Below are 14,266 nucleotides of genomic sequence, written 5' to 3'. Positions count from 1 at the left end.
CCCGAAGAAGGCACAGGACGAGTCCAACTGCCCCGAACAGCAGCCCAGCGCTCCCTTCCAGCCCTTCCCACACCTCCATCCCCCCAGAAAGGGACTCCGCCGCAGCAAGGAAGGGGGGCAGCCCCCAGGAGGCTCGAAGCTGCTGCCCCGCCTCGCTGTCGCGGGCCGGGGGCAGAAAGAGGGAGCGGCAGAGGCGGCGGGGACGCGGCACGGCCGGCCCGGCACGGAGCGGGGGCCGCTCGCAGCGCGGCGCCGGCGGAGCCGCGGGTCCGGCAGCGCCGGGGCGGGGTCCGAGCGGCGCGGGGGATCCGCCGAGAGCTCCGGCCCCGTGCGGGGACTCCCGCAAGGCCCGGGGGGCGCCGGCTCCGGCCCTCGGGGCTTTATTCTCCGGCGCCCCGAGCCCCCGGCTGCGGGGGAAAGAAGCGAAGGGGACAGGAAGAGAGGAGGGAGAGACAGGGAATGGAACGGAGCAGCGGGGCAGGGACAGGACAGGAAGGAGCCGGGTTTGGGGGGGACACGGAAACGGGAGAAAGAGAGATAACCGAGGGGAATACGGGCAGGAGGATGGAGCGGGAGAGAGGGACAGGAGGGATCCTCCCGGCGCCCCGGCTCCGCCCCGGCGCCCCGCCCCGCCCGGGCTGCTGAGATCGGCGGAGCTCGGCTCCGTTCGGCTGGACTCGGCTCGGTTCGGCTGGACTCGGCTCCTCGGTCGGTTTCGGCTACTTTCGGCTAAGCTCGGCTACTGCCGGTTGCATTCGGCTCGATTCGCCTCTTCGGCTAAGCTCGGCTCGCCTCGGCTGAACTCGGAGCCGCTCGGCTCCGCTCGGCTCCTCGGGCCCTTTCGGCCACGCTCGGCTATTCCCGCCCGCTCCCGCCTCCATTCGCCCACTCCCACAGCTCGGCTCCCTCCGCCCGGCCCCGGCTCCCTCCGGCTCACACATTTCCTCAGGGCACCTCATTCCAGGGCACACAAACTGCAGCCCCTAAAGGCTTGCGGCTCTTTCAACACACACTCGTAACTCAGCTCTGGGGACAGAGCTGATGGCTCCTTTAGGACAAGAATAGTTACATGTAAAAGCAATTCCCTCGTTTTGCATCTCCTTTTCCTGTAGCCCCCCCCAAATCCCATCCATATCACAAGGAATGTGCAGTTCTGGTTCCCCCACCCCCCGTACCCTATTTGTACCAAGGACCTGGGGCAGCACACAGCCGGGACTCGACTGAATAAAGCCTGGCTTCAATAATCAGAACAAATGACATTTGTTTACAAATCAGGTGCAGTTTTGTACGGTGCTGCATACCCTCGGAGCCAAGTAGAGGAAAAAGAGCTGCACCACTGGAACCTAAGTTTTAGCAGCCGAGTCATTTGTAACTTGTGCCATAAAGTAAACCAAGGATAACTACAGTATTATCTGCTGAAGTTCTCCACTGTGGATTTCGGGCACAGCAGCACGTGCTTTACTCCCAGCAAAAGCTGCTCAGGTGGGAGCCGGGAAGCCAAGCCTCTCCACTTTGTCTGAACACCATCTTCCAGGAAGGTGCTGCTTCCTCTCTCCCAGGCTCCCTTCAGCAAAGTGGCAAATACAGAATCCGGTGCCACAGGAGGCCCTTGGCTTACCTCCTTGTGGTTTTCAAACTGTTTAAAGTGAAACAAAAAGCAGAAGAGAAAAACAGTGATGAGTATGAAACAAAAATCTCTTCAGCCACCTTTCTTTGAGATGAGCTCTGAACTGAAGCTCTGGGAGCACAGGCGTGCAGTCCTGCTAGAACAGAGCTGCCCAGCAGTGTCCCCAGGGGCATCTGGAGTGTTCACACTGCTGAGCTGAGAAAAACTCACCAAACCCAGCCCAGGGGCCTGAGACCCTCCACCCACCCGGGGGAACTCCGGGCGCTGCTCTTTTCCAGCCTGAGCCCATCATTCACCAGCAGCATTTGAGCCAAGGCAATCTTCCTTCACAGGTACTAAATGCCAAGCAAGAGCCTCGGAGATGCCTTGGAATCAGAGGTTCGAGTGTGATGATGTTGGGAGATTTCCAGGGAGCCAGCTGGAGGTGCAGAAGGGATGGAAAACTCTCACAGGTGGGTCCCACTGGAGGTGTGCTGCAGGCAGGGATGTGCATCCCTTTCCTAAGGGAAAAGGACATGCAGAGGCCACTGCCGAGCCTCTGAAAGGAGCTGAGCTTCTGCAGGAGAGATGTTCTGCCTCAGCACAGGCCGGGAGCTCATCCAGCTACTGCCTTGTCCTGCTTTAAAACATCAGCTGGAGCCTGAGCTCCAGGGAGTGAAATCAGCTGAATTCCAGGGAACTCTGTCAAGTGACCCCAGACACATTCCTGGGGCTGGGGGATGAGGGTTTTAAATAGCAAGTTCTGTGGAATAGAGACCTGTCCTTGTCCTGATCCCACTGAGCTTCCCTGGAACCTCTGCTGGTTCCTGACACAGCTGGTGCTAAAGTGGCAGCTCTGCATGGGAATTTCCAATCTCCACGAGGCACCGTCAGGTTATTCCAGCAGGAATTCAGCAGGGAACCTGGGGCTGTGGGTATAATTCACCTGAACTAGCAAAGCTGATACTGATCCCCAAATCCAGGCACCATGCAGAGAACAATCTTTGTGCTAAAGCCCCTGGGCTGGGAAATTTCAGCAGCCAAATGTATGGAATGATCTAAATCCCAACTGGCAGCATCCCCCAGAGGGACAATCCAAGTGCCAGGGTGGGAGCTCTTGTCCTTCCCCTGCTGCTGGTGGGACAAATTCCCTCGGCACAGCTGGTGGGGTGGGAGCTGAGAGAAGGAGGGGTGAGAACAGGGATGGGAGATGAGGCTGCTGGAATGTCACCTGGAGCAGCTGAACATGTTCTGTCCCTGCAGGAGCCAAAGCAGATCCCTCCTGGCCAGGCTGGATGGGAGATGAGGCTGCTGGAATGTCACCTGGAGCAGCTGAACACGTTCTGTCCCTGCAGGAGCCAAAGCAGATCCCTCCTGGCCAGGCTGGAGGGCAGCTGCTGGATCTGCTGTGGGGGAAAACTCCCTGCCCCTGCCAGGAGCACTGGCTCTGCTCTTCCTCCAGCTCCTGAGCAGTGTCAGGGCCACCGGGAGGGAGTTCAAACCCGAAAAATCCCCACAGCCCACGGAGTGAATGATCCCAGCAGAAAAACGCAGCATTGAAATAAAAATCTTACAGCTCTGTCAAAAAGGCTGTGACAACACTGCAATGGAATTCCCAGGAACCTTCTGGTTTGCTCTCGGAATGCTCTTGGTTCTCTTTTATGTATTTTTAGTCCCTCAGTGGACAGCTTGTAGGATTTATTCTGGGACTTAGAGGCTGAGCAGGGTTGGCTCAGGATTGACCTTCACCTCTGGTGCTGCTTTGTGCAAACACAACGTGGCTGGGCTGGGTGAACTCGTGACCTCAGCTTTCCCCTCCAAAATGTCCCTCACTTATTTCCCTGGGGTGAGCTGGGATTTTGGCCCAGACTGTCACTCCTCACCTCCCCGTGCCCGCGCAGTGTCCGTTCTGTCCCCACGGTGCCCTGGGGACACCGGGGGGTCCCTTTGCCTTTCTCCTGCCCCTTTCCAGCCTGAGGCTCCTCTGCCCTCGTCCCACACAGCACAGGGGCACCAAAGGGGAAAGGCTCCAGAAAACATTTCTGCAATTCCTCAGCAATTATTTAATTAATTATTTAATTATCTAATCACATTCTTCTCCTCTTCCCCAGGGAGAAGAACATGAACTCACAGCCACCGAGGCCTGACGGGTTCCTGCAGCGAGAGCTCAGTGCGTGTCTGCAGAGGTGAGTGCAGCACCTGAAAGGAAGAAACACAGGGGAAAATGGGATTTATTTTTCTTCAAAGTTATTTCAAGTTCTGAAAGCCCAACCAACTTTTGCTCTTGCTTTTGGTCGGGTGGAACAGGAGCAGTGGGCAGAGGTGGTGCCATTGATGCGGACGTGCCTGATGCTTTCTGGGGCAGAAAAAGGAGATTAAGGTCACCTTACGTCAAGCAGCTATTTAAAAAGATTTATAGCTCTTCAAACATAGCACCCTTTAATTACCATAATGTTTCTTCCATGATTTTAACTAATTCTCAGTGTATTTTATAAAACTTAAAATAACACCTCCTCCCCATAAAACAGACTCATCAAGCATTAGACAAAAAGTCCTTGTGCCAGTCTCAGGCTTCCACATCTAACAGGAGACCCTCCCCATAACCAAACAAAAAATTCAAAATAACGTACCAAAAGTAGTCCTTACTAACATTAAAGATACAACTCAACTGTATCCAAAAAACCCCCAACTTTATTTCCTCCAAACGCCAAATGCTGTTCAAATTCTAAATCAAAAACTCTTAAAAAAACAACAAAAACCATCACAACATACTTCAAATATAGAAAAGCCTAATCGTATAGATAAATATTTGTCAGAGCCCACAAAAAATATAAAACAATCTAATCAATATCCTACATTAACAAAAAACCCACTACACAAATTAGTACCATTTGAAATGTAACATAAATAAAAATCTTTTACTAAGAAGCATATCTCCCAATAAATAAAACCACTCTGTAAAGATATAAGTAATAATCATAACTCAACAAGCTAAAATTTCTCCAAAACCATAAGACTTAAAAAACCTTCAATATTTATAAATAATAACATTCAATATGTTAAGTGTTAATAAAATCAAACTTAAATGTCAATACATTTAAATAAATACATTAAGTTTCTTTTTATCTATTAAAATTAACTTTATTATTCCTTACTATCAAAATTCATTCAGTCTAAATTTAATGTTATTTAATATAACTTATCCTAAATTTTATTAAAAATCACTTCTCTAAACTATGCAGTATATGGTTAATTTTCTTAAAAAAATAAAACAACTCCAATTAAAACAACTAAAACACTAACAAACACCTATTCAGAAGTAAAAAAATAATACAGTGTATTATATCATCAATTTCATCAAAAATTCTGTTCTTCATTACAATCTCTACTCTTTTTATCTTTTACAAGTAACACCAAAAAATAGCAATTATTATTAATATGATACTATTTAAAAATTTTTACTCTATTTGCTTAATATATAAATATTTTTTAAAAGTTATCCTAACTTCTTAACTTACTACTAATATACTAATTATATAATATAAATATATTAATTTTTATAATAAACAATATTTATTAAATATAATATTTACAACCAACTTTCATATACTTTATTGCCTCTTTATATAATGATCTAAAAAACACAAAAAATTTCTAATTCCTACTTTTTTATTCTCTACTTATACAGCTCTTAAAACAAGTTAACTCTCTAACTAATCTCTACACTAACTCTATAATTTAACCTAATGTTATCTCATAATTTTAAATATTTTTCAAGACTAAAAAAATATATTTCATTAAAAACCTCCTCCAAACTGTTAATCTGATCACTTTCCTCAGTTATTACTACAAAATCACTTCAATATAAAACTCAACTACAACATTAATTTCTTTTTCTAAGTTTCACACTAAGTAATCAGTCTCTCATACATTTCCTCCACCTTCACACTCTCAATATCCAAATCCAAACTCACAATCCTGTCCATAACCACTTTCAAATCTTTAAAAAAAAGTTTACTATATTCAAATCCATTCTAAAAACACGTCTAAAAAATTCAATTATTAAATAATGTAATTAATCTTTAATCCTAACATTTTTACTCTTAACTACTATTTTTAAAAACATTATATAAAAATATATTAAGTATTATTCACCAATTAAAATTTAAACTATAACCTAATCCTAACTCTACCTAAATAAAATAATTAACAAGAAACCCAAATATTTTCTACATCAAAAATAAAATTCAAATAATTTTAACTTAACAATTTAAGTTTATCAATATAACAAATAAACTTATTTTTAAAATAAACATAAAAATCATTATCCACACATAATTATTTAACTTACTACTAATTTAACATTTATCAACTGTTATAAACTCTAAAATAATGTACAATCTTTTAATACTTACTAATGATATAATTTCACCTATGTTACTAATTATAGATATTATCTAAGTAATTCCAAATTATTATAAATTTCTTCTTTACTACATACATTATTTTACTCTTATATTTCTTCATGCTTATAACTGAAAAATTAAAACAACTTATATCATTATCTTTCAAATCTCTATACAATTTTATAAAACAAAACTTAACAATACTTATTTCTCATATCAAAACATAAAGTTTACTTGTATCTCAACAAGTACAAAAACCCAAGTAAATTTCAATAAGGAACATAAAACCAGATCACACAAAAACCACACTCACCACTCCACAAATAAAACACCAATGTAAATGCACAGATAAATTACACTATGTAAATACAAACGTAGATTACGCAAGAATTTCAACTTACACCTGACATCTTGTACTACACCCACCAAAATATAGAAACTTTAAGTTTCTTTATAAATATAAAAATCAATATTATAAAATTCTTGTTTAATAACTTAGAAATTATAAAATTCTATCAAATATTATACTTCTACTCTATTTACTTTATTTACTTTTAATTATATCACTTTACCAATTAACCAACCTAAAACAAACATTTAAGTAACTTTAACTAAAGTTTCAAGTTTAAATACTTTGTATTTATCTAGCACTACTCAAAAAAATCCATTCTTTACCTACTTACTTAATATACCAATAAAAAACATTACAAATATAAATAGCCCTTACATTATTAACTCTTAATATAAAAATAGTTACCAATTTAAAACAAAAGTCATTTATCCATCAGTAGTAATCAAAATATAAAAGTAATTTTAAACCTTGAAACTTAAAATAAAAATGGTAGGATCACATTTTATACCACCTATTACTTCAACAAGACTAAAATAATTAAATAAATTAAAATATTATCTAAATAAACAATCTAATTCTACATCCCTTACACTAAATAACTTTTTAACAAATATAAAAATATTAAATACGCAGTTTTACAAAAAACCAACAATAAATTTACTTTTATTAACACGCAAACATAAATATAAAAATTTAATAAATTGTATAAATTTATGTAATCACACAAAATCTACTTACAAAAGTGTACAACTTTAAGAAACATCAAAAATAAGAATAATTAATATAACAATAAATAAAATTTAACACAATAATTTTAAAATATTATAACAAAATTATACATTTAAATTATATTATTATAATAATACTACTACTAATGATAACACCTTCTTTATGTTAATATATGCAACAAATGCTTAACAAATCCATTAATAATTTTTGTTTTTAAACAGAGAGAGAGGGGAGACGTGGGAATGGGAAAACCAGAAACTCCACGGACACTGAAGGATTTGATCTGCAGCCTCGGGAGAAGCTGGGATTGATGCACAAGTACCAGACGCGGGCATTAAGCAGGAAAAGAATGAAATAAAAGGCAATCCCTTCTGTTTCTGTGGCTGTCAGTGAGAGCCTGCCCCGGCTGAGCGAGAGAGAAACCGCGTGGGCACGATGGGGAAGGGCTGGCAGGGCAGGGCTGGGGCTGTGTGGGCTGAACGGAGAGTTTGCACCTTCTGACAGGAGGCGCTGAGCAAAAGTCCCCTCGGTGCAGCGGAGCCGAGCGAAGGCGCTGGGCTGGAAAAGCCAAATAAAGGCCGGGGTCAGAAATTCCGGCTGCCTCGGAACAAAGAGCCGTGAGCGCTCCTGAGCCCCGGCAGCTGCTCGCTCTGTGAACCCCCACGCGCCGGGGCTGGGTTTGCCTGAGCCCCGAGTGCCCCCGGCCCAAGAGCAGCCCCGGCCCTTCCCTGCAAACTGCACAGTGATAAAACATGAAAAAAGGAAACTCTGGCCGGCAGGGCTCTCTCTGCGTGGGTCAGGGCAGGGCCCTGCGGGGAGCAGGGCGCTCCAGCACGGACAGCCCGGATCCAGAGCAGCTCCAGGGCTGAGCAGCGGGCTGGGGACAGCTGGGGACAGCCGTGAGCAGAGCCCGTCAGCCTCCCTCCGGGGCTGGGACTGCCTCGAGCACACAGCTCCTCCAGCTGTGGCACCTTCAGACTCCTCGCCACAAACGAGTTCTGATCTCGCTCTCGGGGTGACCTGCACCTCCTCCCCAGAAACCGCAGGAATTAGAATTTCGGGCTGCTTTTACAAACTTCACGTCAGCTTTGCAAATGCAAATCCCAGCAGGTCCCTGCTTCCCAGAGCACCAGTCCTCAGCCATCTCCACTTCCCTGGAAAACTGCTCCAGCCCCAGGCTGTACCAAGGTGAGCACAAGTCTGGAGAGGTCAGAACCCTCACCTGGACTGCTGCACTCGGAGCGAGATCCAGCTACAAACGGAATTCCAGAAACAGCCTCCAAATTGTTCCATAATCACACCTTTAAAATGGCTCCACAGGGCAACAGCTCCGGTGCCAGAGCAGCACCTGCATGAGTCCTTGTGCCAGCCCTGGCTCCCTGAAAAACACAATAAACCAACATCACACAGGCCTTGTTTGCAGAATTCCTGATCCAAACCTCACCTGTCCCGCCCAGCACTGAGGGAAATCTGACACAGTCTTCATAGGTAACCTTTGGAGAGCAGCCATCACCCCAGTCCTCCAGCCCGGGCAAGGTTTCGCAGGGAATGGACCCAACTTCTAACCCTGAACCTAAATTTCTGTCAGCTTTTGTTAGAAAGATACTGGAGAGTAAATCCTACAACAGATTTAAAACATTGCACAAGGAATAACCGGCCCAGACAAAACCAAACCGCCCCATCTCTGCTCCACCCCATTTCTCCCAGTTTTGGGAGAAATACTGATAGAGTTTGTAAATACTCCCCTTCCCTGCAGCACTGTCCTTCACTGCACGTCCCTGGAGAGGATTTACTCCCTTTTTTGTGCCCAGCAGCAGCTCTGCAGCCCAAATCCCACTCCTCACAGACACAGCCTGAGCAGAGCTCAGGCAGCGTTCCCAGCAGCGGATGCAATTCCGAGTTCCCTGCATTGCTCACGGGGCACTCGCAGCAATCTCACCTCAGCCCAGACTCTGTGCTCAGAGGGAAGCGCAGCCCGATGGGACACAGCTCTGGCCCCACATTCCCCTTGTTCCTGCTGGCCTGGAAAGCCACAGATAAACCCAGTCCCTCTGCCCCTGCACCCTGAACCCCAGGAGAGCTGGAGCTGAACCCAGATCCCGGCGCCCTGCACGGCTGCGCTGACGCCAGCACAGGCTGGGCACTGCCAGCACCGTTCCTCATTTTCCTCCCTCTGCTCCCAAATCCTGCCAGCCCTCCCCTGCAGCTCCTGCCCCAGCCCCAGCAGAGGCTGTCACCCAGCCCTGCAGCAGCTGGCAGAGCTGGGAATGCACCGAGAGCTCGGCTCCCCGGGCTCCGAGCCCCAGACCAGTCCTTGGGTGCACAACAATGCCCAGCCTGCCCCCCTGGGCACAGCCAAACACCACAACTCCAGCATCCCCAGGGAACTCTGGCATTTGCCCCTTCCCTGCTGCCCTTTCCCAGCACACAGGGGTAGGGCCGGGCTGTCAGAAATGGCATTCCCGAGGCAGTTAATCCCAGCAGAGAGGAAAAGGGGAACCCTGCGTCCCTCTGACTTACCCCACGGCATGGGCAGGACCAGGAGCCCTCCAATGCACACCCCTGGTGCTGAAGCCTCTTGGCTTTGGCTGCTTAAACACTGAAGCTTCTGGCAAAGACGGGAGGAGCTTAATGATTTTCCTAGCCTGAAAGAGAGGAGGAAAAGAGCATAAGTCCACTGTGGAAGTCAAACGATCCCAGCTTTCACACTTCCGCTGTGATTGCTCACTATGGGGTTTTATCCATGAGAGGGGACACCAATACAAATATAAAAGTGCCCTTTTCCAGCATTTTTATTCCTAACTATTTCAGACACTAAAGGGAAGCTCATTTTTCTTATTGCCTAACTCTTAGCCTAATTTTAACAGAACCATTTTTATCCCAGGCCCCACTGTCAGTCATTCAATCCTTTACCACTGGACTTTATACAAAGGAAGGGATACCTGGGTGCTGTGTCACAAGAAATCCCAAAGAGAAACGTGTCCAAAACCTCACAGAGAAAGGTTTCAAGGCGCTCCAGTGCACAGACAGCTGCTCATACCTTGTCAGGCCACACCAGTTCTGTCACATCCACCTGAGCTGTGCAGGCGAAGCAAAGGCTGCCCTTCCTCCCAGGGAGCACTGTCTGAGACCACAAAGAGCCATCCTGGGTGAAAAGAACGAAAAGAAAATGTTTTCTGGCAGAAAATGAGTGTCTGTAATCAGAACTTCAGGACAGACTTAGTAACACCACTTTCATATGATAAATACAGGCCATGCCCATCCTTCCAGGCCAGGTGAAACCAGGAAGGAGAACTACAGGAAAAGCAGGAAGGCAGAGCCCCTTATTTGGATATATATAGAATGCCCCTATCAAATAAATCAAAACAAAAAATCCAACATATTGCACACACACACACACACACACACACAAAAAAAAAATCCAACACCAAACTCAATCCAAAAAAACCCTTGTCACAGCACCTGAACCAAGAACCGTAACAACCAAGAAGCACACCGTGACCCTTCTCACACACCGACTCCGAACAAAAGAAAAGGACCCAATGAATTCCTCAGGAGCGCCTCAAAAGCAGCGCAGCGAGGGAGGCTGGAAGATGCGGAGCCGCGCTCCCGGCCCCGGGCGCTCCCGGCTCCGGCAGGAAAGCGGCTCCTCCGGCAGCAGAGGCGGCGCCGCGCCGGCAGACCCCCGCCCGCTGCCCCCGGCCCGGCGGGGCCGGCACCGGGCCCGGGGGGCCCCGGCGGCGCCCGAGCCCCGCGCCCGGAGCGGACGGAGCGGCGGCACCGGCCGGCACCGGCCCCGCCCGCGCCGCCTCCCCCGCCCGCCGGCCCGGCCAAAGCTCCGCTCGGCTCCGCACGGCTCGCACCGGCGCGGCTCCGGCTTAGATCAACAACAACAAAATAATGACTCCTACCTCCGTAACCCCATCGTGCCCCAGACCATTCCAAGGAGGGCGGCAGGAGGGGCGGGCAGAGCCAGGGCCCCGCTCCGCCGCCCCGGCGGCATTTTCCGGCCCGCGGCCGCTCCCGGCGTCCGGAGAGGGGCGCGGGGCCGGGAAAGGGGCGCAGCCCTGCCCCGACACCGCCCGGCCCCGGCCCGGGAGCGCTGCGACCGCGCCTCCGCCGCCCGCCGGCACCGGCCCCGGCCGCGCTCGCCGCCGCCATCCTCGTCCGGCGCCGCCGCGGAGCCGCCTCAGCCCGCCCCGCACTCACCGACCCCGCCCCGCCCGCCGCTCGCTCCCGCCCCGCACTCACCGACCCCGCCCCGCCCGCCGCTCGCTCCCGCCCCGCACTCACCGACCCCGCCCCGCCCGCCGCTCGCTCCCGCCCCTCGCCCGCCCGCCCCGGCACCCAGCGGCGAGGGGCGGGGCGCTGGCTGGGGGCTGCAGTACCACTCTGTGTCCACAAGGCGGCAGCACTGCCGCCCGCCACCGCCGGGGCGCCGCTCGCCCGGAGGGGAGGCGGGCGGAAAAGAGCGGCGGCGATGGAGCCCCTTGGAAAAAAATCCTTAGAAATAAACGGCCCAAAAAACCCCGCACAGAAACTAAAAGGCCCTGCCTCGAACCAAATAACGCCCTCCCCGCCCCAAAAGCCCTTTCTTTTTAACCTAGATATATTTCTACGTTGGTTTCGTTTATTTCTAGCTGTACGGCAGGGAGGCGGTGGGACAGCACGGGAGGGGACGGGACGGGCGCTGAGGCAGGGGCCGCGCCCAGGATGGCGGCCGCTGCAGGAGCCGGGCAGAGAGCGGCGAATCGGCCGATGCCTGTCGGCGCCTGCTCGAAATCCGACCGCCCGTGGAGCCACTGAGCGCACAGCCCGTGTGCACGGCACTGGAACCGCCGCCGAAAATCCCGCCGGGCCACGCCGGCGTCAGGGTGGTGTTCAAGCAGAGCAGCCGACAGACACGGCTCCTGGATGTTCGCGTCCTTCTTTTGCGCCCTCTCGAGAAGGTCAAGCGAGTCCGCGCCTCGCTATTCCCAAGAGGGCGGCCGCGGGCGGTGGGGCTGCAGTACCGCCCTGTGTCCACAAGGCGGCAGCACTTTTCAAGCGAGTCCGCGCCAAGCCGCTCCCAAGAGGCGGCGGCGAGGCTGCAGTACCGCCCTGTGTCCACAAGGCGGCAGCACTTTTCAAGCGAGTCCGCGCCTCGCTATTCCCAAGAGGGCGGCCGCGGGCGGCGAGGCTGCAGTACCGCCCTGTGTCCACAAGGCGGCAGCACTGTTCAAGCGAGTCCGCGCCAAGCCGCTCCCAAGAGGCGGCGGCGAGGCTGCAGTACCGCCCTGTGTCCACAAGGCGGCAGCACTTTTCAAGCGAGTCCGCGCCAAGCCACTCCCAAGAGGCGGCGGCGGGGCTGCAGTACCGCCCTGTGTCCACAAGGCGGCAGCACTGCGCCGTCAGCAGCGAATGCCCCAAAGCATCCGCGCGGGAAAGAACGGAACAAAAACCTGCCTCTGACCCCACAGGAACCGAAAGAACAAACCTTTCCTCTTAAACTGCATTTCAATAGGCTTTATTTTTGTATTTTTCATATTTATATTCACATTCGGATTTGTAATGGATATTGATGTATAATTGTATTTTTATTATTTCTTACATTTATTCCTGTTCTATTTTATTACATTTTATATTTTTATACATTGCTTACATATTTCTATAGTTAGATTTTTATTTCTAAAAGTTTTATATTGCTTAAAATAAACCCTTGCCTCTATCCAAGTAAAAATCTTTTTAAAAGGCCCTTTAATTAGACTCCATTTAAATTTATCTCTATTTGTTGCATTTATATTCAAATTTATATTTAAAATGTAGATTGATATATGGTGTTATTTATAGTCTATCTCTTCCTAATACTTATTTTTATTTCTATTTTATATTTTTATCTATACACCTGTATACATTGAATATATATTTCCATATTTAGAATGATATCAAAATAAAATGTATATTCATATTTTTTCCACTAAAACCCTGCCTCTAACCAAATAAAAACACAAAAAGCCCTTTCTTTAAATGATACCTGAATATTTCTATAGTTTTTTCATCATTATAGTCACATTTGAGTTTCTACTTTATATTGATGTATTTATAAATATATATTATATATATAATAAGGTAGCAAGATAGATAAATTATTATTTAAATTCTATTTCGTACATACTGCTAATATTTATATTTACTTACCTTTGAATTTTTATATAGATCTTAACGTATTTAGGATATATTTCTATATATAGATTTCTAATTTTATTTTATTTATATTTAAAATTTTTATAATAAAACCCCTACCTACTACCAACTAGAAAATAAAATCCCCTTTATTTTAAACTATATTTAAATCTTTCTTTATTTCTATTTTTGATTTTTACAAGGACTTATATAATCTATCAAAATATATTGAAGTACCATATTTCGATATATAATATTTATGACATGTAATTCATTATAATAAGACATATACAGTAGAATACGCATTATGTACTGTATTGATTCCTATTATTTAATAATTTTTATATTTATATATCCACATGTATTAATGATATTTCTTTATATGGATATTTTGTTTATATTTGTAATCTATATTTATGTCTATAAACATATAAAATGCTCTATAACAAACAATATCATACCTAATAGTAATGGATAGCATTATTTATGCCACATGTTTTATTTATATGTTTTCTGTTTATATTTAAAATGGAAGTTTTATATTCCCATTTTCATGTTTATGCATTTGTTTTGTTTCATTAGAGTTATAATCCAATTCCTAAAAATAAAATGCCAAAACAAACAGCATCAAATTCCCACCAATACCATCCAAAAAATTCAGAAAGGCTCCACCAGCCAACCAACTACCAGCAAAAAAACCCACACTACACTCCTTTCACTAGCAGCTCTTATCACAACACAAAAACGAAGCAAACATTTTAAAAAAGACCAATAGAAACCCACATCTGTGTAGAAAATAGAAATTTCTCAGTCTGCACTCCAGACTTTTCAGGGCTCTGTGTCTCTTAGAGGAATCTGCTGGAGAAAAGTGTTACCCTGGCACGGGGAGATGGAGCGTGGCACTGCCTGGGAAGCATCCAAGGGGCCTGAATGAATTTGCTGATGACACTGAAAGTAAACAATCTGGAATTTTGGGAATGCCATGGAGACGACAGCAGACCCATGGAAAAT

General features: G+C 46.9%; 1 protein-coding gene across 1 annotated transcript; it reads right to left on the bottom strand.

Annotated features, from left to right (window-relative positions):
- Positions 1–3,645: 3,645 nt before the first annotated feature.
- On the bottom strand, positions 3,646–11,254 carry LOC144246247 (uncharacterized). Its single transcript, XM_077783103.1, has 6 exons — positions 11,227–11,254; positions 11,005–11,195; positions 10,134–10,238; positions 9,614–9,738; positions 8,316–8,472; positions 3,646–7,651 (listed from the first exon to the last, which is right to left on the bottom strand). The coding sequence occupies exons 1-5, from the start codon at positions 11,252–11,254 to the stop codon at positions 8,397–8,399; spliced, it is 525 nt and encodes a 174-aa protein (XP_077639229.1). The 3' UTR covers positions 3,646–7,651; positions 8,316–8,396.
- Between the last annotated feature and the right edge of the window lie 3,012 nt (positions 11,255–14,266).

Source organism: Lonchura striata, chromosome 5 (genome assembly GCF_046129695.1).
Source record: "Lonchura striata isolate bLonStr1 chromosome 5, bLonStr1.mat, whole genome shotgun sequence".
Lineage (NCBI taxonomy): Eukaryota > Metazoa > Chordata > Aves > Passeriformes > Estrildidae > Lonchura > Lonchura striata.
Note: the sequence above shows the minus strand (reverse complement) of the source record. Positions and strands in the feature narration are given on the sequence as shown.

Excerpts from the sequence above, each read along its gene's own strand:
- LOC144246247 (XM_077783103.1), bottom strand. The coding sequence starts at position 11,254 with ATGGCGGCGGCGAGCGCGGCCGGGGCCG. Across the intron at positions 10,239-11,004 it reads GGCACGATGGGGTTACGGAG|GATGGCTCTTTGTGGTCTCA; the intron begins GTAGGAGTCATT and ends CTTTTCACCCAG. Across the intron at positions 8,473-9,613 it reads GGTCCTGCCCATGCCGTGGG|GGAGCCAGGGCTGGCACAAG; the intron begins GTAAGTCAGAGG and ends TGTGTTTTTCAG.